Raw genomic sequence first — 25,728 nt, 5'->3', positions numbered from 1 at the left:
AGCTATCTGGAATTGTTTGCGGGTTTGTTCCTGCCTTCAGATACTTGGTGTGCATCATTGACTCTAAAATTTAGTTACTGCACACATATGTTCAAGCACAGTAGCTGACATTGTAAGGTACACAGTTCGTGTTTGAAACCTTCCCTCACATTCCCAGAGGTCATCACCTCCATGGTACTCCTGTCCCTGCCACCCTGATTGAGAGCCCCAAGGTTAATGCATTGACTAACCAAAAGCACTAATTCAAAGGTAATAGAACAAGAGACTGAGATTATCTATTTTTTTTTCTAGTGTAATGAATAAAAGACTTGTGTTTTCATTTGCAGTAGCCCCAATTCAGCAAACTATTTTTCCCAATTTTAAATGCTTTCCTGAATTGGAGCTTAAGTTTGGATGAATGTTTTCTTAGGCTTGCACAATTGCAAAATAGCAAACACTTAAAAATTCCACCAGGAACCCTTTAATCTGTAATCCGTGACTTCTCATAGTAGTAAATGATGTAGTTAAATATTTTCAAGTAACTTTAATATCGTTTTAGGATCTAACAAGTCCTGCCCCTCTCTTCTGAGGTGCATTGTAACTTTTTTTTTTAATCAGAAAATGTTATAGTAAGACATTTAATTCAAGAATTGAAGTAGATATCTTACTTCAATGAAAAGAAATGCATTACCAGGTGGGACATTGGTTTACTGCTCATTTATTTTTGGTGTCATGCATACATAAACCAATATTGTTCAGTAATTTCCCCTGCACCTCCACCTATCAGTTTCTTCTTTTGTAATACTTGGTTGAATGATGTAGGTTTGATATGGCACACCATATTGTATTTTGGTACAGGTATGTTGCTATGTATATATATCTATTTTTCTTTACGGAGACAGATAATTCTTCCTGTAAACTACATGTTGCGTAACTTAAAAAATTTGTAGTAATTGTTGGTATGTTTTTCCTCCATAGCTAGCAGGACTAGTAACTTGTTCTCATTGTTTTGGATGGCTTTAGGTTTCTCAGGAGTGAAATTTTCAAAATCTTTTGTCCATGGTATTGTTAGTGGTGTTATTCTTGTCTCAAACATCAATATTAATTGCAGTGTTTTTACATCTTGTCTTGTTTCTAAGCTAATGCATCTTAAAACTGTATGCTGATGTGATGCTGAATGCTAACCTGAAGTCAGCATAGTTACAGCAGTTTCTTTTCCCCCAAACAGAGTGCAATAGAGTCTCTCTTTGGAGCCTCATTAACTGGGATTGCCTATTCTCTCTTTGCTGGGCAACCTCTTACTATTTTGGGGAGCACCGGACCAGTTCTAGTATTTGAAAAAATACTATTTAAATTTTGCAGGTAAGTGATGTTTGTATTTGCTTGATACACTTTTTAACTTTCTAGCCTGTTAGAATAGCTGTAATTGAAAGCCGAAGTGTGTTAAAAGTCCATGAAGATGTAAATGCAGCAGCAAGAGACTGAGAGATGGATGTGATTTGGCAAAGCTGTGAGGCACTGGTGAGCCTTAATGAGAAAACTGGTGGTGAGAAATGGCTAGGAGCTAAAAAAAAGTTATGTTCTGACTGTGTGGAGATGTTAGCTTTGATTCTGCAGGGGTAAAGAGGGATTGATCTACCCTCTAGGAGAAAGAATCTAGGTAGTTCTGGAAAGATCATCCCCGTGATGCTTTCCAAGATAGGTACTTGCACCCTCAGTCCTAGAAACACCTTGCAGCATTGCTTTGGTGGAGGATGAGACAAAAAAGTTTCCACTTCCTTCAGAACTAACATCAAGGATGTGGTGAATACCTATAGAGCTTTACCTCACTGTCTGTTTTCAAATAGAATATAGTATAGGTGAGTTTTGGCTCAGTTAATACTTTTTTTTTTTTTTTTCTTTCTTCATGCAGGGATTATGATCTTTCCTACCTCTCCCTGCGAACTAGCATTGGTCTGTGGACTGCATTTTTATGCATAGTGCTTGTAGCCACAGATGCCAGCAGCCTTGTGTGTTACATCACTCGATTTACTGAGGAAGCTTTTGCAGCGCTTATATGCATCATATTTATTTATGAGGCATTGGAAAAGCTTTTTCATTTGGGAGAAGTCTATGCCTTCAATATGCACAATGATTTGGATAAACTGACTTTATATTCGTAAGTACCAAGTTTCTAACTGTTAGTAGAATACCTAGGGAAAATGTTTGTAGTACAGAGACAAACCATTTACTAAACTGCAATGTGTGCCTCTCTGTGGAAGGGTAGGAGGAATGCTGGGGGTGGTACGGGCATGAGAAACCTCAGAAAAATTCTATTCAGGATGCTGTGAAATGGAATTTTCTATGTTAGCTCTGGGTGGTTGGAAGGGACGAGGGGCTGTGACAATGCCTGCTTTAACTGCAGATTTATTAAAGGTCAGTCTGGAGAGTAAAGGTCAGAATACAAGTTCTGTCTTGCCTCTTCTAGAAATCATGAGAGTTTACTCCACCTGGGTGAGGCTTCTTTTCAGGTAGCTGAGGTATGGAGAGCTTCTGCAGCTTTCACATGCTATGAATAGGGAGTTAACAACTTAAACAGTGTTTCTTTCTACTATAATTATGGGGAATATTTGACTTTTAAATTTTTTTTTTTTTGAGAAAGAGAGGAGAATGATAGAAAATACAGTACAGCTATTTTTTTTTTCTTTCCTGACTAAGTAGAACTATTAGTTCTCTTTGTCACAGTAAGTAGCAGTAAAACTATCAGTGCAAAAAGAACTTCATTTAATTTAAGGAATGCAATAAGCAAGCTATTTAGGTGTATGTTTTTTACATTTGATTTGTTTCCCTGGCAGTTGTATATTATCTGCCTGTGGTGGGTTGACCTTCACTGGATGCATGTGCCCACCAAGCTGCTCTATCACCTCCTCAGCTGGACCTGGAGAGAACATACAACGGAAGGCTCGTGGGTCAAGATAAGGACAGGGGCAGACCAAATTCAGCTCAGGGAAATTAATTTAATTTATTACCAATTAAATAAGAGGAGAGTAATGAGAGAGAAAAACAGATCTTAAAACACCTTCCCTCTACCCCGCCCTTCTTCCTGGGCTCAACTTAACTCCCAAATTTTCTACCTCTTCCCCCTCAAGTGGCACAGGGGGCATAGGGAATGGGGCTTGCAGTCAGTTCATCACATCTGGTGTCTGCCGCTCCTCCCTCCTCGGAGGGAGGACTCCTCGTGCTCTTCCCCTGCTCCAGCATGGGGTCCCTCCCACGGGAGGCAGTCCTCCATGAACTTCTCCAGCACGAGTCCTTCTCATGGGCTGTAATTCTTCACAAACTGCTTCAGCCTGGGTCGCTTCTGCGGGGTGCAGTCCCTCAGGAACAGACTGCTCCAGTGTGGGGCCCCCACAGGATCACAAGCCCTTCCAGCAAATCTGCTCCAGTGTGGGCTCCTCCCTCCACAGGCCCAGGAGCCTGCTCCAGTGCAGACCCTGCATGGGCCACAGCCTCCTTCGGGTGCATCCACCTCCTGTGGTATGGGGTCCTCCACGGGCTGCAGGTGGATCTCTGCTCCTCTGTGGACCTCCATGGGCTGCAGGGGGACAGCTTGCTTCACCATGGGCTGCACCATGGGCTGCAGGGAAAACTTGTCAGGAGCCGCATTACTCTTCTCCCTCTTTCTTCCCTGACCTTGGTTTCTGCAGAGTTGTTCCTTTTGCATATTGTCACTCTTCTTTCCTGGCTGCTGCTGCACCACTGTTTTTTCCCCTTCTTACCTATGTTATGACAGAGGTGCTACCACTGTCGCTGATGGGCTCAGCCTTGGCCACTGGCGGGTCCATCTTGGAGCTGGCTGGCATTGGCTCTGTTGGACATGAGGGAAGCTTCTGGCACCTTCTGACAGAAGCCACCCCTGTAGCCCCCTCACTACCAAATGTTGCCATGCAAACAGAGTACACTGCCTTTTGGTGTGCAGCTGTACCACTCCTGAATTGAAAGAGTTTGCTTATATGGTGAAATTAGCTTTGAGTACTTTTATACCATGTGTCTTGATGCTCTGTAATCTTTTGGTTTTGATGGTATGCATAAATGCTGCTTTATCTTGCTGCTCACTACGGAGTTTCCAAGCTTATGGCATTAGTTGCATGAAATACAATGAAATGTGTTACCAGCTCACACCTCCCAGAAGGAGGAGATCCTGCTAGCTGGTGCTGAGAGAAACTGCTTATTTCACATAGCTTAAACCAAATCAAAAGCAAAGCTGTTCTTTCCTTAGTCAACAACAGACAATTAACTGTCAGTCAATGATCCCTATGTTCCGGATCAGTATCCATGATACAGAAGATAAACCACAATGGGAGACACTTAATAAATACTAGTAAGAACCTACAAGTTTTTAAATTGTCATCTAGTACTAATCCCCCAAAAGTTCTAATTGTCCCCGCACCATTATTTACCCTCCAGCCCCAGATGTGTGGGTTACAGACACACGCCATCTTTACCCCAAAAGTCTTTCTGTAGTTTCTTTGTTACTATTTAATTCAGCTGATGGTTGTCATCTTCCTCTTCACCGTGATCGGTTTTAGACAAACGCCTTCTCAGACTGCTTCGTGTATTCCATTCACACAAGGCAATTACACTCGCTTTCCTGTCTTAACAGCGTTAAGACCAGGCCATGTTGCTGTAAGTGGGCTGTGGGAGTGCACTTACTTCCCCCTTTTTCTTGGCTGCTCATCCTTCTGTTTCAGTGGCTCTGGGACCTCACTGGACCCCTATGTTAGCATGTTAAATTCACTAATCTACATAGCAGAAACTGTACTGTAGGTCTGTAGGTCTTCTGACCCTTGCCACCTGATTGTGTTTTGCTATACCAGCATAGGCAGGCCGTGAGGGTGGAGAGAGGAGTGTGGCATTTCCTTGGTTTAGCTCTGTGAGGTGTCACACATGTCTTCCAGGATGTGCTACGAACTTCAGCTTTAGTTTGTTTTATAGTGGGTTTTTTTTTGTTTGTTTTAATGTCAGAAAGCTGTAGGAGATCCGGCCTTTTACAATTGGGTTTTGGGTTTTTTGTTTTTTGTTTGTTTGTTTGTTTGGTTTGTTTGGTTTGGTTTGGTTTGGTTTTGTTTTTTTTCATTTCCTCTATTCCCCCAATGGGGAAGAGGGTGCAGAACAAACATCTTCAGCTTAGTTAGCCAGAAGACAGTCACAAATACTCTTAAATTTTCTGGTTTTTTTTTTTTTTCTCCTCCTAAATTTCCACTTACCTGCTTCGTGACATTCTTTATCTTAATTGCATTTGTTTAGAAATTTGTCAGTCTGTCTTCGTTGGACTTGTTCGTGTTAACTGCCTTGACCAACAACTGAAGATGCTTTCTTTTTGTCTCATCGTACTTATTGTTGCAATTCCTTTCTTTTCTGATGATTCTTAAGTTACTCTGTTTGCAACTACCTTTTAGGACTTACTGCTTTCCAATCTTCTCCTGTTTCTTTTACTGTTACTTTAGGATTCAGTTAGCAAAAAAAAAAATTATATTTACTTATTTTTTTAAGTTCCCTAAACCTTGTGTTTTGCAAATCTAGATTCTTTTTGCCCATGCACATTTAGTGCTTTTTCCTTCTTTACCTTCACACCATCAAGATGCAAGTTAACATTTCCATGATTCTTTGTTTGTTTTTCAGTATTCGATGAATCTCATAGAAAGACTTATTTCTTGCTTATTACCTGTTTCTCCTGTGTAAATGCTTACATGTTAAGCTTATGGTTTGGTGTACCTAAATAGCTTTATTTGAAAACATTCTGTTAAATTAATATTCAGTGTGCTGGGTTTTTTTTTACTGATATGTGCTTCTGACAACCTGTCTGACAGAAAGGATTCTGCAGTCTGAGTTTGCAAACCACTGTAGTAGCAAGGGGCACTTTTGTTTGTTCGAAAAGTTATTAAAAATGGACATATGCAGTTGCTTTAAATCTGAGCAATTTATGCATTTGTATCTTCAGTTAGCCCACTATGTACTCAGAAATGGTGTCTTAATTCAGAGCGACCAGTTTTGGTCATGTGTAGATCAGAAGGCATGCTAAATGGAAGATAAGTGACTAACTCTACCAAGATTTTAGAAAAGATTTGGAAATGCCTAGAGGTTAATGACATGTCTAGTTTGAAAATAAGTTGCTGAAATGTGTCATCTATCCAACTTTTTAAAATGAAATGCTTTCAATCTCTGTTTTCCCTTAGGTTGATGTACAGGAGGACTAATTGAAGTTTGAATAATAGTGGAATGTTATGCTCTACAGAAATTTAAAACTCTTAATTTGTACAGTCATAGAAAACTACTTGCACCAAGTTAATCCAATTATTTGGAAATCTTCAGAAATAGCACAATATATGTTAGTATAGGGTTGTTGGAAAGTGATTTCATTCATATTTTTATCTTCGTTTTTTATTCACAATATGTAGCAATCTGCATATATTGTCTTATTTCATTTTATTTTGCAGGTGTCATTCTGTTTAAAAACTGGCAGATCAATAATATGACTCAACATCTTGCCTACTTCTGATTCTTTAAAATACATAGTTTGGGTTTTTTTGGTCCAATCTGTTAAGCCTCCTGAGCAGTTGCTTCTTTGACTCTTGATTTCTTCCACCCCAACCCCTGAGTAATCCTAGTTCATGACATGTAAGGAGGAGTTTTGTACTGGTACATACAGCTTAAAAGCACGTAAATTATTTTTTTCTTGCATTCAGATGTGTGTGTTCTGAGCCTGAGAAACCCAGCAATGAAACTTTGCAGGTGTGGAGGAGTATGAATAAGTCTGTGGAAAATATAGCATGGAGTAACCTTACAGTTTCTGTGAGTATCTAAAAGCTATGTATATATATATGTTTGTGCATATATTATGTATAAAAATTAAATACTCACACAGTACCAGTCTTGGTTAATGTTTTTCATCTGATTTCTTTCTTGATTTAAACCTGGACTGTTTTCTTCAAAACCGTATTTTTGAACTCCTCCTATGATGCTTTAAACTGTCATTGTAGTTCTTTGGATGAGCAAATCTGTGGCACTAAGTGCTAATATCGTAAATATCTACTTGACGTAGCTGCTTTAATCCTACTAGGGAGAACAGTCGTCTTTCTAAAGTGCAGATGAATATGATGAGGTAAGTAAACAGGAGATTGGTTCCTTCAATTTCCTGGAAGGGACGGACAAATATTTGTAAGAAGATGTGAAGATGGACTCCGCAATTAAAATGCGGTAGCAAACACATTTAATTAGTTTTAGACATTGTTATAAAACTACAACAGAATCAAAGAAACTACTAATATTGATTGGAAGAAAATAATTATTTAGAAAATTGAAGGTTGAAAGAAAAGGACAAGAGCTATTTGAAGGAATAGGCTTGAAAGCATTACCTTCTGAACTGGATATTTCATAACAATATCTAATTTTGTGAGTAGATGAAGAGGAGGAAAGTTAACGTGAAAGTGATACTGAAGGCTTTTAGGAAGAAACATTTTTGCTGATTTGGGAGGAGTTCAGTTGCCTAAATGCAGCTGTCTACAGCTGCTTTGCATACCCTGGCATCTGGTTTCCACCAACATCTTGAATGATTTGGATCTGCTGTAGATTTTGTGTTGCATTTGCTAGCTGCATGTACTTACTTTGGCTGTCTTAGGCTGTCTGAAATGGCAGTAGATGTCCATGTATGGGCTCTCCTTGTGTGTAAGCTTGGATGTTCACACTGAAAGTAGAAGGTGTTTTACACAGCAGTGCTTTATTTGAGTTTTCGTTGTGTACCACCAATGGCTACCTAGTCTACCATAACCTGCTAGGATTGCAGTTTCTCTTGAACTTAGTTTTTATATAAAATAAATAATAAATGTAAAATAAATACTCCTTTTCATTCTCTTAAGCATCTTTAGTCTTCCCAGAGAGACAGAACTGATCCAGAATTTGGTGGTGCTTATGATCAAAGTAGATTGGTAATGGGGAGAATTTTTGTCATAAGTTAAATTTTCAATAAATTAACCTGTTTAAAGACTAGGTTGTGACAGTGCTGCTTTCAGCTATTTGATTTATTGACTTGTGATTTCCTTGGACTCCATGTGTCTAATTCTTTGCTTTGCATTTCAGTGAGCCTTTTGGATAGGGATCATCTGACTTTGTTTTCTTTTTTCTTAAAATTCATTATTTACAATGCTTTTTTTACTTTACTAGAATTTTTTTTGTTTCTTACAGTTGAGTTATCTCATTTTGTTAAGTGTGTTTTTTCCTTAACTGTATCAGGACAAAAAAAAGTCAAGAATAAATAGGTGGGAGAAGCTGAGGAGAGATCTCTGCCCCTGCTGCCCATCAGCTTGAAAGTTGATTTTAGTAATCTGATAGATTGTCTGCTTTTCCTGGTCTTAGTCCCCAGTCTTTATACATTCAGTCTTGTGATGCATTGAGAAATAGAATAACAATTAGGTGAATACAAATAAATTGTTTCTTCTTGGGCATCTCCTAGCATTTTGACATCCTGAAATAACAAGTGATGGATACTGTGGCTCTTCTGGAATAGACAGTACACATTTTTTTTGGCGTTTCAGGATGAGGTAGTGATGAAGGAAAGAACCCCCCTTTTTGGGATTGTGGAAGTTCTCAGTTGTGTTTTATATAGAAAGATAACAAGTTAGGTTGAATGTACTAAATGAAAAAAAACATAGAAATTTAAGGAGTTTTTCTCTTTTGCAGGAATGTTTAGAATTTCATGGTGTGTTTCGTGGATCAGCTTGTGGCCGTCATGGACCATATATTCCAGATGTTCTGTTCTGGTCTGTCATATTATTCTTCACAACATTTTTCCTCTCCTCTTTCCTTAAGCAATTCAAGACCAAACGCTATTTCCCAACTAAGGTAATTCTGATTAGAGACTATTGTTATCTTGTGCTAAATACATTAGTATAAGTTAACTAGTTTTTCATTTTGCTTCAGAACTTTTTGTAATTAGCTGATCATTCTAAGAAATAAAGACATTAGAGTAAATAAATTGTCTGCTGAAAATTCAGTGCTTACTCTCTACTTTGCTATAGTTACAACAAGATGTTCTAAACATTAGAAGACCTAAGCAGTTTGTCTCCTCATGTTAATGAGTATTGCCAGGTATCATTTGGAGAGATATCGCTACTGTTTTCCTTGCCTGCCTGTACAGAACAGTTGATTGCTTTCACCAAATTGCTGATGTATGAAGAGTTCTGAGCAGGTCCTCAGAGGATTAATATTTCCAATAGAGGCTAACAAAATTATTCTCCTTGGACTGATTTACACAACTTCTGCTAGCTAAAATAAAGTGGTTAGATCTTTTCTAAACCTCAGCTGATCCCGACAATGTGTTCCTAATGTTTAATAAGTCACCTTTGATAACCTGAATCTGTTGCAAATTGTCATCCTCCTGTCTATTAAAACATCAAATGTATGAATATTGATTTCAGAACAGTTCGGTGATGTTATTGAGGTAAGATACAAGAGACTAGATGTGATGCCCTAGCCTTCCAGTAGGTTTGAGAGGACAGGAGTATGAGGAAGGAGTTATTTTAAGTAACTTGCTGCTTGCAGTAGATAATTTTAAATGAGATAATTGGATGAATGATTGTACAGAATACTTAGCTTCTGCAACTTCATTTTGTGCTGGCAGGCAGCTTAAATTTCAAAATAAAAAGAGAAAATATATAGAATGTTCAGTGGTGCATTATAATAAAAATAGACTTTGCTACTCATAGGGGAGAAAATTGTCTTTCTATACATGCAAATTATAATGATGAAAAAGCAAGAGTTAACACAAGTCTTTTATTTATAGGTGCGTTCTACCATCAGTGACTTTGCAGTATTTCTGACCATAGTTATCATGGTTTTGATTGACTATCTTGTAGGAGTACCTTCTCCTAAGCTTCATGTTCCAGAGAAATTTGAAGTAAGAAATAAAACCTTTTAAAAAAACATAACTTTAAAAATGCTTGCAGTTTCGTAGACAGTAGAACAATGGAATTGTATGAAAACAGAAATTTTATCTTTTTTTTACTTACCATGTAGGTGATGCAATAATCTCCCTTTTCTGTTTTGGGTGTATGTGTCAGCTGAAGAGGAGACTATGCTTTATATTATAATATCACTGAAAAGGAACATTCTTTTGTGCAAATGTGCAGAAATGAAGGAATGGAATGGATTTGTTCTGATTTTTTCTGTGTAAATATCACATTCACATGTAACAGCTAAATCAACCTTCTGGTCAAAGCCGTTGGAAAAGAAAATTAGAGATATTTAAGAGACTGTTGATTTGCTCATTGCACCTGTTTGTAGCAATAAAATCTGCAGTTTATCTTAGACATTTAATTGTTATTGTTGATATTTGTGTTTTCAGCCCACCCGAAAAGACCGAGGATGGTTCATAGATCCTCTTGGAGGCAATCCTTGGTGGACACTCTTGGTAGCTGCTGTTCCTGCTTTACTCTGTACCATTCTCATTTTCATGGATCAACAAATAACAGCTGTTATTATAAACAGGAAAGAGCATAAGCTGAAGGTAAAAGTAATTTTAACAAAACTAATGTTGTGTAGGTCAAGTTTATTTTAAATGAGACTAATTCTGCACGTCTGTGAAGCGTTAGCCACAGCTGCTAAGTAAATGTATATATCGATTAATGAAGAACAAATGTAATTTTGTGGACACTCTCAAAGTATCTAACTTTTGTAGTTACCTGTTGTTTACCAGTGAAGTTATAAATATGGTATCATATATAAAAATATATATATAAATAAAAAAAAATATATTAAAAGTTTATCAAATGACTTGTTTGCTTAATTTTACAGAAAGGCTGTGGTTATCATCTTGATCTGCTCATGGTTGGTGTTATGCTGGGGATATGTTCTATCATGGGTTTACCGTGGTTTGTTGCTGCAACTGTCCTGTCTATAAGTCATGTTAATAGCCTGAAAGTGGAATCTGAATGCTCAGCCCCAGGAGAGCAACCAAAGTTTTTGGGAATCCGGGAGCAGCGAGTGACAGGATTGATGATTTTTGTCCTGATGGGGCTGTCAGTGTTCATGACCTCTGTGTTAAAGGTAAAAGACCATTTTTCCAAAATACTTATATTTTCTTTGTGGTTTTGGTTTTGATACTGTGATTTAGCATTTCATAATGTTAGGAAGTTTTATCATGTTAAGTAAAATGTGTATGGACTCATTCTCAGATTGCCTTTTTAATAACAGGTGTTAGTTGAACAGAAACGATGGAGGGAAATGTAAGAAAATGAAATCTCAGCAAGCTAGAAATTTAGTGAGTAGTGAAGAAAGCAAACTTTGTCCTTATTACCTGATTTTCTTGCCAGCTATTTTTTAGTTTCTCAAGTCCACGTTAAGTAGTTCATCTCCATCTGCGTGAGTGCATAAATGGAGAGAGAAAAGGAGTGTGATAAAGATATAAATTGGCTTGTGGAAATAATACAATGTAGAAGAAGAAACAGAAACATCAGGATTAAAAAGTGATCATCAGAAATGATGTTGTTCACTTCTCATTCTTATCTTCAGCTTATTAAACGTCCTTTGCCGTTTAAAGTGTCGAGATTATCTTGTGCGTCATTACAATGTAATACAGATTTTACAGGTCATATTGTGGCCTCAATGTATATTTTGTCTCTTAATTTACATCCACGGTGCCCTTCCAAAAACTTTATTGGAAGAAAACCAATCAGTTCAGTTGGCTTTTTGCTCAAATTTGAGTAAAATCCATTCAACTTCTGCTTTGTTGTTTCAAATAAAATTGTTAAAAGGAGAAATGAAAAAAACTATTTTTTGTGGCCAAAATAGCAGATAGGGCATAAATTGCACAATTAGTAATACGTTTAAAGAAATGTGTGAAAGTCTGTTTAAAGACAGATAACAAGTCCTTTCACAAAAAAAAGTAGCTTCTACTGGCTATTTAAATGAGCCTATGAACACACAGCTATAGTTTAGTAATTAGAGCTGCATGGTGTAAATTCTTAATCATTGACTATTTATGTGTGTTAAAGTATGTAAAGGTCTAAAAACAACAAGGCAGTAGCAGTTATTAAAAATGAGTATTCAGATTTGGCAGTCTCTGGTTGAAAAGCTACGAAGAGCTCATCCATATAATGCAAATTATTAGAATCAGAAGCAGAAATATGGAAATAGATTTATTGTTACTCGGAAGCAAAAGATACATGTGCTGGTTCCTCAAGCTAGATGTTTACCCTGCATTTTAACAACTGATTTTTAGAAACTACTACTTCCTTTTTTATGGAACCAAGGGTAGTAAGAATGGAATTATTACTATTGCTCATTATGAAATGTTTTTCTTGTTCAATGTGAATGGCTGTTATTGTTCAAATGAGGGAAGGAGAAGTAAGTCTTTGCATCTCTAGGTTGCCGTGCTTTTGTTCCGTGTATGGATTTATACTGATGTAATGCAGTAGAAGTTAACATAAATTAAGTACTAGCATGTCAAATTATAGACCTTACAGTAAAGATACTAGCTTTTAAAAAATATTTATACATATGCACACACACACACATATATATATATGTACAGTAATGAATCTCTAAGGCATAGTTTTATTCCACACTATTTAAGTTTCAGTAAAGGCTTTTGTTCAGGCTTAATAGCAGCAGTTTTTGTTAATTGTATCTTGGCTGTCCGTTACTCAGGAGTTTCATGAATTCAGGAGTGAAAAAAGATTTGCTAGCTTTGTCAGCTGGAGAGGCTTGATGCAAGTGCCACTGAAATCAGTGGACAACTTCATTAGCTTAGTAAGCTTTAAATTCATCATCTTGGAGTAAAATTTAGCCCTGAATAATTAGCAGGTTTTCACAGCTCAGTAAGTATGGTGGGTGTTTTGTTTCATCTCCTTCATAAAGGCAAGATCAGTGATCAGAAGTAAAACTTCATATGGCAGTTTCATGAAGTTCATAGTCTCGATACAATTCCTATCAGATAGCAACATAAAGCAGCATACTTAGCATTAATAGAAATCCTGCTTGCAACCTATAAAATTGAATGAATGCATAGTCAAGACTGAACTACTTTTTTATTCCTAGTGATAGCCTTGTTAGTTCTAGACTTTTTTTGCTGCTCAGTGATGCATATGTTTTTCTTTATAAGTAAAGAGCCTCAGCTTTTACAGTTTTTACTTAAGTAAAATATAAAGTAAAAAATGACTTGGTCCATGTCTTCAAATAATGTCTGCTATGTTATGCCATGTTCCATAAGTAACTGTGTGGATGTTTGTTTGGTTTTTTTTTTTTTTTTTTTGTCCTCAGTTTATTCCAATGCCAGTTTTGTATGGTGTCTTTCTTTACATGGGAGTATCTTCATTAAAAGGCATTCAGGTAAAGTCTGATTTTAATGAGCAATTTGCTTTTGTTTAACACTAAATGAAAAGGAGACTGTAACATATTACTTTATGCGAGCATATTGTCTGAATAGTATGTAGGATAACTTCCTGAGTGTTCAGGTATTTGTTCTTACTGTGTTGTGCCTTCACTTCTCAATTCTTTTGCATTTATTCTTTCAGTAGTGTAGTTGAGCAACAAATTTTCTGAAATACTCTAAAATTCTGTAGTAGTAATGAGAGGTGGGGGAAAAAAACCCAACAAAACAAAACAGCTGCTAGCCCCACCCCCTTGAATGTTCAGTGCCCTTCATTAGTATTTTATTTGAACTAACTTATGTTTCTGGAGTCCCCTAAAAATGTTTATTTGCTTCTGGAGGAGAAGAAAATAATTAACTGAAAGATGATTTTGTTTTTCAATGCAGTTTTTTGACCGTATAAAACTCTTTGGAATGCCTGCCAAACATCAACCCGACCTGATTTATCTACGTTATGTGCCACTCTGGAAGGTCCATATCTTTACAGTTGTTCAGCTCACTTGTCTAGTTCTGTTATGGGTGATTAAAGCCTCTGCAGCTGCTGTTGTTTTCCCTATGATGGTAAGTTATCTGTTTTACAAGTTAATAATTTTCCAAGAGTATGTGAGTCATCCAGGATCCCTTCAGAACGTATTTGCTGCCTTAAGAGAGAAGGGAGTGGGAAAGAAACAAAAGAACCTGTAGTACAAGTTGTTCACTTTTGAAACACAAAGACTTTTCATTTCCTGAAAATAAGCAATCCAGTTGTGTGTAGCTATTGAAAGTGGAAATCATTTAACTTCGTGGTAAGATAAAACTAGTACTACAAAAAAGGGCTTCAGTTAAAGATTCTTAATTTACTGAAAGTGTGTGCACATTTTGTTCATTTTGTTCAGTTTAATATAAATTATTCAATTTCTGGTTCTCTTAAGGTTCTAGCGTTAGTGTTCATTCGCAAGCTCATGGATTTGTGTTTCACCAAAAGAGAGCTTAGCTGGCTTGATGATCTTATGCCAGAAAGTAAAAAGAAGAAAGAAGATGACAAAAAGAAAAAAGAGAAAGCAGTAAGTATGAAAACAGTCAAACTAAGCATGTAGTAAATTACTAGAAAATACTCAATGAAGACTTAAAAGATTTTTAAGTGGTCTGATCATATGACCTTATAGACCAAATATACATTTTGAAATTCTTTACTAATGAGATTTAATGCTAGAGGAACTATTTCTGGCAATTAAGGGAAAGTCACTATTTCAGTGACGCTATTATGACTCTTGTTTGTGATTAAAATCAGTAAGCCAAGTGGAAGGAAGCAGTTTTTAGCGCAACATGTTATTTTCTTTGTCATCATCAGGTTAGAAGGTGGATGTGGATGGGAGAGAAAAGTAGTGGAGTAGGGATCTTTACCCTGTTTAAATTAATCACAAAACTGTTTTTCATATTAGGGACATTTTGCTTGTGTGTGTTTGCAGAGCTGTAGTTAAAACCAGCCATTAGTTACCAGTAATGTAGTAATATAGCTTGTGTAACTTTTCCATAAAAGTCTTACCTGACTGTACACCAGCTATCTGAATTCCTTACAAAACTTCTAACATCCTCCTTCCCCTCTCCCCTGCTCCCCCTACCTGGATAAAACACTTCTAAGAAAAAAGGTCTTAGACTATATTTCCTGCATTCAACTGCAGTACCTACAGGGAAATGCCACTTATCATTATGAAAATTAACTCAGCATGAGATGCCTCCTTGATCTGCTGCATGGGTAATTTTATAGAATTTTTACTTGGAATTTACAGGAAGCAGAGAGAATGCTTCACACAGGGGACAATGAAAGTGTACACCTTGCATATGGAGAAGCGAATTTGGACTTTCCCATAAAAACCCTAAAATACAGGTATAATAAAATGTTAGTCTTTCAAGAGTTTTTGTGTCATGTGTTGTAATTTGCTTTATATTATGTTGGTTGTATACGAATTGAATTTATTTTTTTTTCCTCAAGCTTGTAACTCAGTCTTGATTAGGAAGTATGAAGGTATATCTTATGGTGCTATACTAGCATTTTTATGTTGCATTGTTCTTTAAAACTGCATCTTAATTATAAATTTACATGACCATCTTGAACAGATCAGATGACTCAATTTCGACCAGCTGTACTCAAGGTGAAGATGCTTCTTTGGTCAGTTTTCATGGAATACTTGTGTGTTACTGTGCATGAAATGCTGAGTATTAAGCAACTAATAGCATCAGTTGAACCATGTGTTTACCAGCCACTAGGGTTTTTAATAAAAATTGTACAGTTCTTTGATGGTTTATTTAAGTGAAGGCTAAAGTCTATAATTTCTGTGATATAAAAAACCCCACTTTTTACGGGCAGGCATTTTTCGTTTAAAAGGTCATTGTCTGAAAGTAAATGTGAGGACAGGGTTACTGATTCTCTTCCAGAAAAGGAAGTGCTGGAATTCCACTGATGGAAAGTTCCTTCAGCACTGGAACGTGTTTTTTTTCAGTATGTATCTCCCTAACTGGGGATATATTCAGCTTAGCTGTCACGTATTCTACAGTTGCTCAGTGCACCCGGAAGATGTGACGGATAAATAGCTTGACAGCTTTTTTTGCCTCTCTAATACTAAGGGTTCCTAGGTTAAAAATTGTCTTTCCTATGGATCTAGGGTAGTGTTAGGTTGACCCTGATCTCAGATGGGAACAGGCAGATTTTTGGATTAGGCAGATAGTACTGCTGAGTGCTCTTGTCTACTCTAAGAACAGGCTTAATCAGACTTTAGCAACTCAAATTAAAATGCTAAAGCTTTTTAAAAAAGCATTTGAGTTGCTAATTGCTCTCACAATAGAACTATGATTTCGTCATCTGTGTGCATGTGTGTTTAATGTATGTTTCACTGTCTTGCATCTTGGGGGGATTCCTTAGGAAAAATGTCTTTGAAAGATTTATGGGCAATTTGAAGAACTCTTACAGATACCCTGGGGTAGATTCTGAAGCTTAAGTATGGAGCAGACAGAAAACATATCTACAGACGGCACCTAAGTCTGCTGTACATATAAATGTGTGGAGGGCAAAGGGGGAAATAAGTTTTGAAAGCTTACCATCTGAGAGGGTGAACTTAGCTTCTGCAGGACTTAGTGAGATGGTGGCAAAAAAGCCTTGAAGAATGTCTAGTAAGGCTTTGCAGGAAAAAAAATGAACTTGAAATCTGTCTAGATAATTGGGACTTCTAGATTTTTACTAGTTTTAAATCTCAACTGAGTTATCAGTTTTGAAATTTTATTAACATATGCTCTTTTGCCCTTGATTGTTTCCTGGAAACAAAATAATTCTGATTTATGAAAGCTTTAGCGGAACAATGTGTTTAATTTCATTATTTCTGAGGATGCAAAATAATTTTCTGAAGTTACAGGTAATTTAGAAATGAGGTATCTCTCAAATATTCTCAATGTCTTAGTAGTATCTATGTGAAAAACTGTTTTAAAGATGCTGTGTGATTAAAGCAGTGCTAGCAAGTTAAATTTTCAAATTTTTGTTAAAATACATTTGTAAGAGATGAACTCAACTTGTGGCTGCGTAAATATTGAAAGAAGGCACAACTGATGTAAATGATGAGTGACAATGAGTGTAATGCTGTTGCAAGGTATTGAATACTAACCAGAAAGTATGTTTATTCTTTAGTGTTGATCCCTCAATTGTAAACATATCAGACGAAATGGCCAAAACTGCACAGTGGAAGGCTCTTGCCATGAGTACTGAGAATGCCAAAGTAACCAGAGCTAACCTGAGGTAGCTATAATTACTCACACATTTTCTAACTAAGGTCTTGTGTTTAGCAGCTAATAGGTGTACTTGTATTTCTTGAAATGTACCTCAAAAAAAAGAGCATACATGGTTTGTAAATCTGCATTGACTTTTTACTTTTGAGGAGCTTGCATTTAAACTTAATTTTTGCTATTTACTTTGCAGTTAAACAATTTCTATAAGGAATTCCAATTGTTTTATTAAATGTATTGTTACAATTTTAAAGTTACTCTTTATTTGCTTAATACAATTGTATGCTACTCTGATGGGCTTAAGGTTTCTAAAAGCTTTAGTAGAGAGTATATGAACATGAGAATTGTTTGATCCTCAACATTAGAAATGCCAGTGGGAATAAAAGGTAAGTCAACAACGTTCGTTGTTGCTTCATGCTGCCCTAGAGCCTACTGCCTGTTTTTGTGGGTTGGTTGGTTTGTTTTTTCTGAGCTCATTTTTAATCTCTGAAAATTAAACCTGACTCAAACACTGTCTTCACTGGCTCTGAAATATACTTCAGTGAAGTACTGGACAGATTAGGAGCCGTTGGTGCTATGAACATTTCCTGTAAGATGACATCCATTTTCTGTAATGGCCCGGAACCTCTTTCTTGGTGAGCTCCCTGTCAAACAAGAAAGTCTGCACACAATGAATCATTCTGCTCTTCCATCCTAGTTTCTTCGCTGTCTGGTTGAATCTATCAAGGGGAACAAACCAAATCCTTTATATTGGTATAGAATATCCCCAGCTTCCTGAAAGGCTTGTAATTTATAGGGACTGGTATCAGTGAACTGTTCCATCGCAGTGCAGCTGTTACTTATTAGTAATAGAAAGAAATGGAAAGAGGAGAATTGGCCCGGTTGACTTGGAAAACTAAGCTTATGCAATGGTGCTGTACATGCGTCTTCTTTTGGTTGGTCCCTTTCAGGCTAATCTGTCAAAAGAAGACAGATTTCAGAGATATAGAGTTGTCAAGTTTTGTGTAAAATTACATCTCTGTGGAAGAGTTGGTGATGAGACAGTATTCACACGTAACCGTCCAGGCTCTCAAGTACTGTTTAGCTTGCATCATGGAAACAGCAGTAGTGACTAGCCACTTAGCACTTGTACACCCTGTGTTTATTCAACACGTGCATTGCTCCAAACTAGGCATGGAAATACGCTTTGTTTTGCCCAGACAGTAGGTCAGCCAAGGTTGAGGAAGGAGACGAAGAGAGAACTTGGAAGTATTGTAATAGGAAAAGCTGTAGAGACTTGTTAGTGCAGGCACTATTTTCGGTGAATCTTCAGCCTGTATGGTTTAAACTTTTTAAAATGTTTAAATAAATGTTTTAAAAACATTTTTTGAAACTTGAGTACCATGCAAGCTGGACTGTCAGGAAGATAGATAACAGAGGCATTAGCCAGATAACAGAATGTGTGTGTCAGTATACCCATGTATTTTAATGGTTTATTTTTTTTCATGCTAAGTTCTGAGAAAGCTGTTACAGAGTTTGTGGATGCTTCTGGTACGTTATCTGATAGTCATTGCGTATATAAGGCTTGAAGAGATACAGACCTGTATTTTTCTTTCCAGACAAACTAAAATTTTTAGATTTGGTTTTCAGACAGTTAGAAGTTAGTACAACTCCATCTTATGCTTTCTTGTTTCCTGAGTAGGTTTAGTTAGTATAGAATTATATGCAGCACTAGTCAATTAGGCTTCTGACCAGTTTGCAATATTTTTTTATCTACTTAGGTCATATTCATTATTCTATCTGGTTTTTATTTTTTTGCTGTAAGACATTTCCCTTTTGATTCCATAACATGCCCTGTTTGAGATTAGTATGGTAAAAATTGCGTCTTTGAACAGAACTTGCTAAAACTACAAATTGAGAAGAAAAGACACTGGTGCCAGAAACTACCTCTTTCAAGAGGCAATCTGATCCTGCATTAATCTGGAAAATATTAGAAGGCAGAACTTCCTTGAGCCTTAACTCAGTTGGTTGGTCTTCTGAGGTATTTGCTACCCTTTCTATATAGTGGGTGCTGGAGAGATTTAGAGATATCACCACTGCTCAGTCAAAAGTAAGTCCCAGTAATTTTTTCATCTCAGTTTTGTTAACAGTCTTCATCTGACAGCAGGGACAGATGTTTAGTGCTGTGGCAAAAATGGTTCTATAGACACTGCTGTTTTCAGATGTACTCAAATAGGATGCTGTTGGAAGCAATCAATGTCTTTTGAAATTCCATATGACATGTTGTGTGGACTGGCATTATTTCTTAAAAATCTTACCTTTTAAAAAAGATATATTTTTTTTCTTTCTGGAACTGATCCAGATTGGTTTTTCTTTCTACTTCGACTGTCCCTCATATAAGTTACATGGACTGTTACCGTTCACTTTAAAAGTAATGTAGTTAAATCATGTTTTTCCCTTCAAGAACAACTCCACAAATGTGTCATCTCTTCTAAAATTCATGCCTAGACAATCCTCCCTCCTATGCAGGTCCAATTTCTCTTCTGCTGTCCTGTGACTAGCTCAGGATTTTCCTATCCAGTGGATAAAGCCAGTGTTCAGTGGCAGTGTCCCCAAGAATGTCAGTTGTTCAGGTGCCAGCCAACCTGTTGTCTTAGGGTCTTCCACTTGCACAGACACTTACAGAGATGTCTAACTATCCTCTACTGTTGTACAAGTGTGATTCCCCATTTTGAAAAGACTGAAGTGTTTTCCCAGTCTTGTATTGTGAACAAAATTGTTTCCCTGACCAATAATTGAGTAGTATTTGTGATATTGCTTGTTAAGTATTTTTGAGTATTTTTAACCAGGCGGTTTTGTAGTTGTGGGTTTTTTCTTCTTCCCAAAAGATGTTTTGCAAAATTATTTCAAATCAATAGAATCAATAAATAGTGGGACTGGAAATTACATTTATAGATGAGATCTTGGCCGTGTCTCTCTGTAAGCTCGCACTGTTCCTGCGAATAGGATTAACAATTACTGGAATGTTATACAAATACATGTTCACTAAGAAGAAAATGTTTGAAACTTAACCTTTACTAAAGTGAATCAAACCTTACATTTTCCTCTTTGCTTTCAAACAGCCCTGAAAAACCAGAAAGCGTGAAAATAAATATGGAAGATTCACATATTGTGAAATACGTGGATGCTGAAACATCTTTATAGAACTGAACCAAGGGGAGTTGCGTGTATTTGTGTGTGTGTGTGTATATATATATATCACTGCAGGTTATTATACCATTGAAGTGTGATTTCCAATTTAAGGAGTGACATGTATTTAATTCTGCCATTGTTTGGGGCACTGTAGATATGCTTGCGTAATGAGAAGATTTTCCTACAATAAGATGAGTGGTAATCACACTTCAACTATTTATTTTATTGGAAATTTTACTTTCATTTTTTAATAGGAAGATTGTAATGATTGTGTATTATTTTCAATAATCAATATGTGCGTAAAAGTTAAATCAGCTTTTGCTGACGATTACTGGTCCACATTGCTTAAAATTTCCCAATACCTCTGTTTATAGTGTGCGCTACAAAAGTTTGTTTTCTATGCAGGCAAGTACTGCTTGTTTTTGCAGGGTATAGTTTTTTGTGTTTTCGTAGCACAAATGCTAATGTGCTATTGATAAGAACTACTGTGTTTTATGTCTCCACTACATGTTAATGTATCCTGGATTCTGTCTGTCCTGTTTTACAGAAGTGGCCTAGTGCCCTAAGTCAGATGGTTAGTTTATCCTTAAAATACATATAAATACCCTGTTCTGCTACTTTTAAAAGAATTCACTCTTGATTATCCATTATTGTCCAGTAGCAGTGTGAATACAGTAATTGTAGTTACAGTCCCAAGTCAGTATTTGCCATTCTGGACACTTCATGTTTACACAATATAGATTGGGTTTACAGGCAGCAGTTTGGTCTATAGGAAGTTACACAGAAGTACCGCACGAGTACTTTCGAATTCTTTTGTTCCTGTTTTCACTTTACATTTTTCCATCGACTTTGAGTCTGATTTACTCAGCTCCAAGACTGAAACTTTAGAGTATTTCATGTCCTTATCTAATCTGTTTCTCACTTAATTTTTAAATTTACTGTGTAATGATTAAATTAGCTGTAGTTTATTTCTGTAATAGGTTTATGATCAGTATTATTTTATGGATTACAAATTGCTTGTGGTATTTGTGTGTACAGTTCTGATCTTCTCCATTGTAAAGGGCATATATGATAGTACACCAACTTATTTTTAAACATTTTATTTATTTTAATTAGTATAAATTTTTATCATGTAAGAGGAATTAAAAAAGTAAATATTCATTTATTAAAATAAATGGGATTTTTTGGGGCTCACTGATAAAGATGCAGTCAGTGCATTTCTTGTACTTACCTTTTCAAGTTTTAGCATTTAGGATTTATAATATTTGGAATAATGAGAATTTTATGTATAAATGAAAATCTTGATCACTTGCCTGTGCAGTTTCCATTATTAATGTTCTTTTTGCCTTACACCTTAGGTTTTTTGGCTTTAATTTCTGGAATTATCTCTTTTCATTCTGAATTTCCACCAGGCCTTTCTGGATATATTACAATGGCTGTAATTAGAATCTGTGCTCATTTAAAATTAGAAGATGCTGTTTGCTTCATTCTGCTTTTGGCAAAGTTGGGTGTTTTACCATGGACCATGTGGTAAAATTCTCAACGACTGCAGAAGGAGCTGATTTTGGAGGAGGGCAGAGTTCATCTGAAAATAACACTTGAGATGGAATTTTGGTGCCGTTCAGCCAAGTGTTACTGGGAGAGAAGATAATTGTATATTACAAAAATAAAGCAATCAGTGGAAATAAATAGAAATATTTTAAAATAGCGTTTAACTTACATGGACTGTTACCGTTCACTTTAAAAGTAATGTAGTTAAATCATGTTTTTCTTTTTTTAAAATTTTATTATATTTTTTTTTCATTTGGCTGAATTCCGAGAAGACAGTTCAAAGAAAGCAAATCATAGTGTACAGCAATACTGCTATCCAAACTGTCATAACAAAGGCTCAGGTCAGTGGCAAATCAAGTGAGGTCTGTGTTAGCAATTTCACTGACTGACCTGTATGCATGTCCCTTTATTCTTAGACAATAGTGTAGCTCGTGCCTTAACTTGAGTGTGTGTTCTTTCAGATAATATCTGTGTTTTCCCCCTAGTCAAACTCGGATACGGTGAAACTATAGCAGATGATTTCCCGAAACTTTGTGTTATTTAAAAAGAAAAAAAAGTACACATTTGCATGTCAGTTGTTGACTACCAAGTAGCTCTTGCTGAATCAAAGAAGGAGGATATTTTGGGCAGTTTACAGAGCGTTATCCAGAATACATTACTTCTGTACCAGTCCTCCCCAGTAGTATTTTTACACTTCTTGTTCTCAGTCCTGCAATGATTTCCAAAGACCCAAAAAATTACTATAAGCTTCTTAGATTTTTAACTCTTTAATGCTGGAAATCAGGGTTCCCTGGTGCTGCACATCTTGTATCTGGCTTCTACTTCAGAAAGCTTCACTTTTGGACAATAGTACAGGAAGTGGGCATTTTTCTAGTTTTAAGTTGAAAGGAAACAAAACCAAAGTCCCACAAGTCTCATCGCAGTATTTAATTTTAATTGTGTAGGTATTTTAATCAGTGCCAGGAATGCCATGACTTGCAAAGTAGTTTAGTTCCAATGTTCTTGGTCAGTAGCGTGTTATGCTTGCACTTTTTTTTCCCATATGAATAGAAGAAGATCCGGTATTAAGTGCATAAAACCCCATCGATAATATATGGTTAAGCATTTCGCTGCTCGTTTTACACCTTCTCTGCTTTAAAATCACACATAGTATTAAAGTAAAACGGCTAGGGATGTAATTTATGTAGCTATATGTTTTGCCTTAACAGATGCAAGAGCAGTGATAATTGCTGTGCACTGATTTTTTTTTCCATAGGGGTTAAGCCCTGTAAAAACTACGCCAATGTATTTCCATTCCAACAGTTAGAGGAGAATAAACAGCCCTGCACTTTTTTTAGATGCCTTGCTTTCCTGGAATGGAGCTTAGTGCTACTGTCTATCTGGCTGCAGAGCCACCTCAGGAAGTCCCTCTTTCTCCACTCCCACCCCCCCTTCTCTTTTTTTTTTTTTTTCTTTTTCCCCCTTCTTTTCTTTTTCTAATTTATTTGATTTTATTTCTAATAAATATGAATGTTTACATAAAGTGTAGGTCTTAATTTTGACCTCTCCATTTAAATTATCATCTAAAATACTTCACTTACAATACAGTCTTGTGTTTAAATTATGTTCTATGAAACTCACTCCTGGTATTTTCGTATGTATTACAATGAAACGCTTTTCATTCTGTTTACATGTGCCCAAGTTAATTATACTTTGATCCTAGATTAATTTTGCAGCTGTAACATAAGATTATTCAGCAAAATGTTCCAAATTGCCAAGTTTGTCATCATAAAACCTGTTAGGGTAGAATTTGGTGCCCTAGTGGGGGTTTTTCAACCAAATGTCTTGGCCATTTTTTCAACATTTAGTCAAAGTTCTCCTGCAAGTTATCATTTGCTTCACTTGCATCTCCATCTTTATATGGTAGCTTCCTGATTTGTGCCCTTTGCAAAGGCGGGTTTGACAGGCTGTAAGATGTATCTCTAACAAATAGGTGTCACGTCGCGGAGCCTGCGCCAGTTTGAAGGGTTGTGTTGTACATGCATTCTGTAACTCATCAGAGAAACCGTTCCTGATCTTCAGTTCACAAATGCAGTCTGTTAGATGAGCACCACAAGGGTTTTAGTTTTCGCTTTATCTGATTAGTAATGTTTTAATTACTCATCATGGTCAAATTCATTATCAAGTACAGTACAAACGTGTGAAATACTTTGTTTATACCAACAGTAATTTATTTTATGGCAAATTGTAAGACTAGAGGCACACAGCTTTGAGTCAGCATAAAAGTAGTGCTATAAATAAAGAAAATTGCTCAATAATTTTAAGTCTATTTTATTTTGTAACATTTTTAGTGAAAATTTATAGGACTTCTTAGTTGGCATTGATGTTAATCTAAAGACACTTTCATACTATCTGTTGGTGTTTATTTGGAATAATGAGTTTGAAAGTCAATACTTTTTCTAAATGATTTTATGGGCTAGACAGATCATTTATAATATTTTTCTTTCTATTGTTGCTGATACTCCTGAGCAAAGGTGTCTTCCAGGGTTCAGCATCTGTAGCTGAACTACAACTTTGATTTGGATACTGATTATTTGAAATGTGACGACATACTGTATGGTTCGAATTTTTTACGACTGCTTTTCTAATTACAGATATGTTTTCTTACTTTCTAACAAAATCCAAAGCAAATGAAAACATTATTCCAAGTGTAGTAGCAATATTCAGTTTATACAGAAACCACAACTCTCAGACGTGTCTTTAATGTGAAAGATCCAGCCTTTGTTGTTTTAATTACTGCTAGAATAAAATTATCTTTTGTAATGTTCAGAAAGTTGGTAAAAGCAATAAAAGTCTACTGAACCTATCAGGGATTTTGGGGTTTTCATTCGATGCGGACGAGGAGGGGGGAGCTCTGGGTGCTGTGGTCGGACCCCGGGGCTTGTGGCGTCCCCGGGCCCATGGCAACGGTCACCGGCGTCACCGGTCGCTCGGGTACCCGGGCGCGGCCGAGTACGACGGCTTGCGATTGGCCGGCGAGCCCGGCTCTTTTCGAAGAAGATGGGACGCGATTGGCCGCGGGGCGGGGTTCCTGTGCCGGCGAACGCGGAGCGTCGCCAGACCGGCAGCGGACGGGAGCGCGCGCGCGCGCTGCGACGTGAGTGGGACGGGGCGGGGGGAGGCACGGGGGCGCGCGCGGCGCGGGCCGCCCCAACGGAAAGCGCCTGGCGGGAGCAGCCCCCGCAGAGGGGCCGGAGGGAGGGAAGGGGCGCCGGCGGCCTCCACTGCGGGGCCGGCTGTTGGCCCTGCTCCGGGAGCCGCCTCGGTGGAGGGCCCGCAGCGCCTCGCTGCTGCCCTGGAAGGGAGCCCCGGTGGGGGGGTACGGAGGAGGCGAGACAGTTAGGCTGCTGTCTTCTCAGCCTTGCCACGGTTTTGTGACTCAGTTATCGGATGATCACGCTCTCCAGCCATGGCATAATTAAGTCATGGGGAGGTTCAAGTTTCAAACTCGATATTGACAAAGTCAAAAGATAATGTTGGCGTTTACATACATGCGTGTATGTAAATGTTATTCATATATGTTTGCATACATGTCTATGTAAATACACATCTTGGTATAAAAGAAAAAAAAAAATCAAGTCCTGAGCCAGGCCTGCTTAGTCACCAATAACACGTGAAACCTCCAGGGAATCTCTGTGCTTCTAAATGAAGCTCAGTTTGTGCGACCTGCTGCCTGCCAGCCCAAGAGCGCATCTGAGTCTTGAATCTCGCCTGATAAACTAGGAGTAATGCCCCTAAAACAAAGGTTACTCTGACCCATCCCTCCCCTGTTCCTCCTAATGACATCTTCCCCAGCTCTGAGCCTTCACAGTTCCCAGAAGCTCTAAGTCCCAGCA

The 25,728-nt window shown here is 37.3% G+C and overlaps 1 protein-coding gene across 5 annotated transcripts in view; it reads left to right on the top strand.

The window, feature by feature from the left end:
* The window catches only part of SLC4A7 (solute carrier family 4 member 7), a 99,094-nt gene extending 74,405 nt beyond the window's left edge, over nt 1–24,689 (top strand). For 3 of the 5 annotated variants that reach the window (XM_086742725.1, XM_086742726.1, XM_086742730.1), the window contains 13 exons: nt 1,208–1,341; nt 1,892–2,137; nt 6,705–6,810; nt 8,695–8,856; nt 9,797–9,910; nt 10,358–10,519; nt 10,807–11,058; nt 13,273–13,341; nt 13,769–13,942; nt 14,293–14,424; nt 15,151–15,248; nt 17,037–17,144; nt 20,233–24,689. In XM_086742725.1, the coding sequence (XP_086598851.1) occupies nt 1,208–1,341; nt 1,892–2,137; nt 6,705–6,810; nt 8,695–8,856; nt 9,797–9,910; nt 10,358–10,519; nt 10,807–11,058; nt 13,273–13,341; nt 13,769–13,942; nt 14,293–14,424; nt 15,151–15,248; nt 17,037–17,144; nt 20,233–20,314 (1,839 nt within the window). In that variant the 3' untranslated portion in view covers nt 20,315–24,689. Of the gene's footprint in view, nt 1–1,207; nt 1,342–1,891; nt 2,138–6,704; nt 6,811–8,694; nt 8,857–9,796; nt 9,911–10,357; nt 10,520–10,806; nt 11,059–13,272; nt 13,342–13,768; nt 13,943–14,292; nt 14,425–15,150; nt 15,249–15,478; nt 15,531–17,036; nt 17,145–20,232 lie in introns of all 5 variants that reach the window. The other 2 variants (XM_086742729.1, XM_086742728.1) reach the window with 2 other exon arrangements.
* Nucleotides 24,690–25,728: the final 1,039 nt, after the last annotated feature.

The sequence above is a fragment of the Chlamydotis macqueenii genome, chromosome 2 (genome assembly GCF_036417535.1).
Source record: "Chlamydotis macqueenii isolate bChlMac1 chromosome 2, bChlMac1.mat, whole genome shotgun sequence".
Classification (NCBI taxonomy): Eukaryota; Metazoa; Chordata; class Aves; order Otidiformes; family Otididae; genus Chlamydotis; species Chlamydotis macqueenii.
This window is presented reverse-complemented; position numbering and strand designations above follow the sequence as displayed.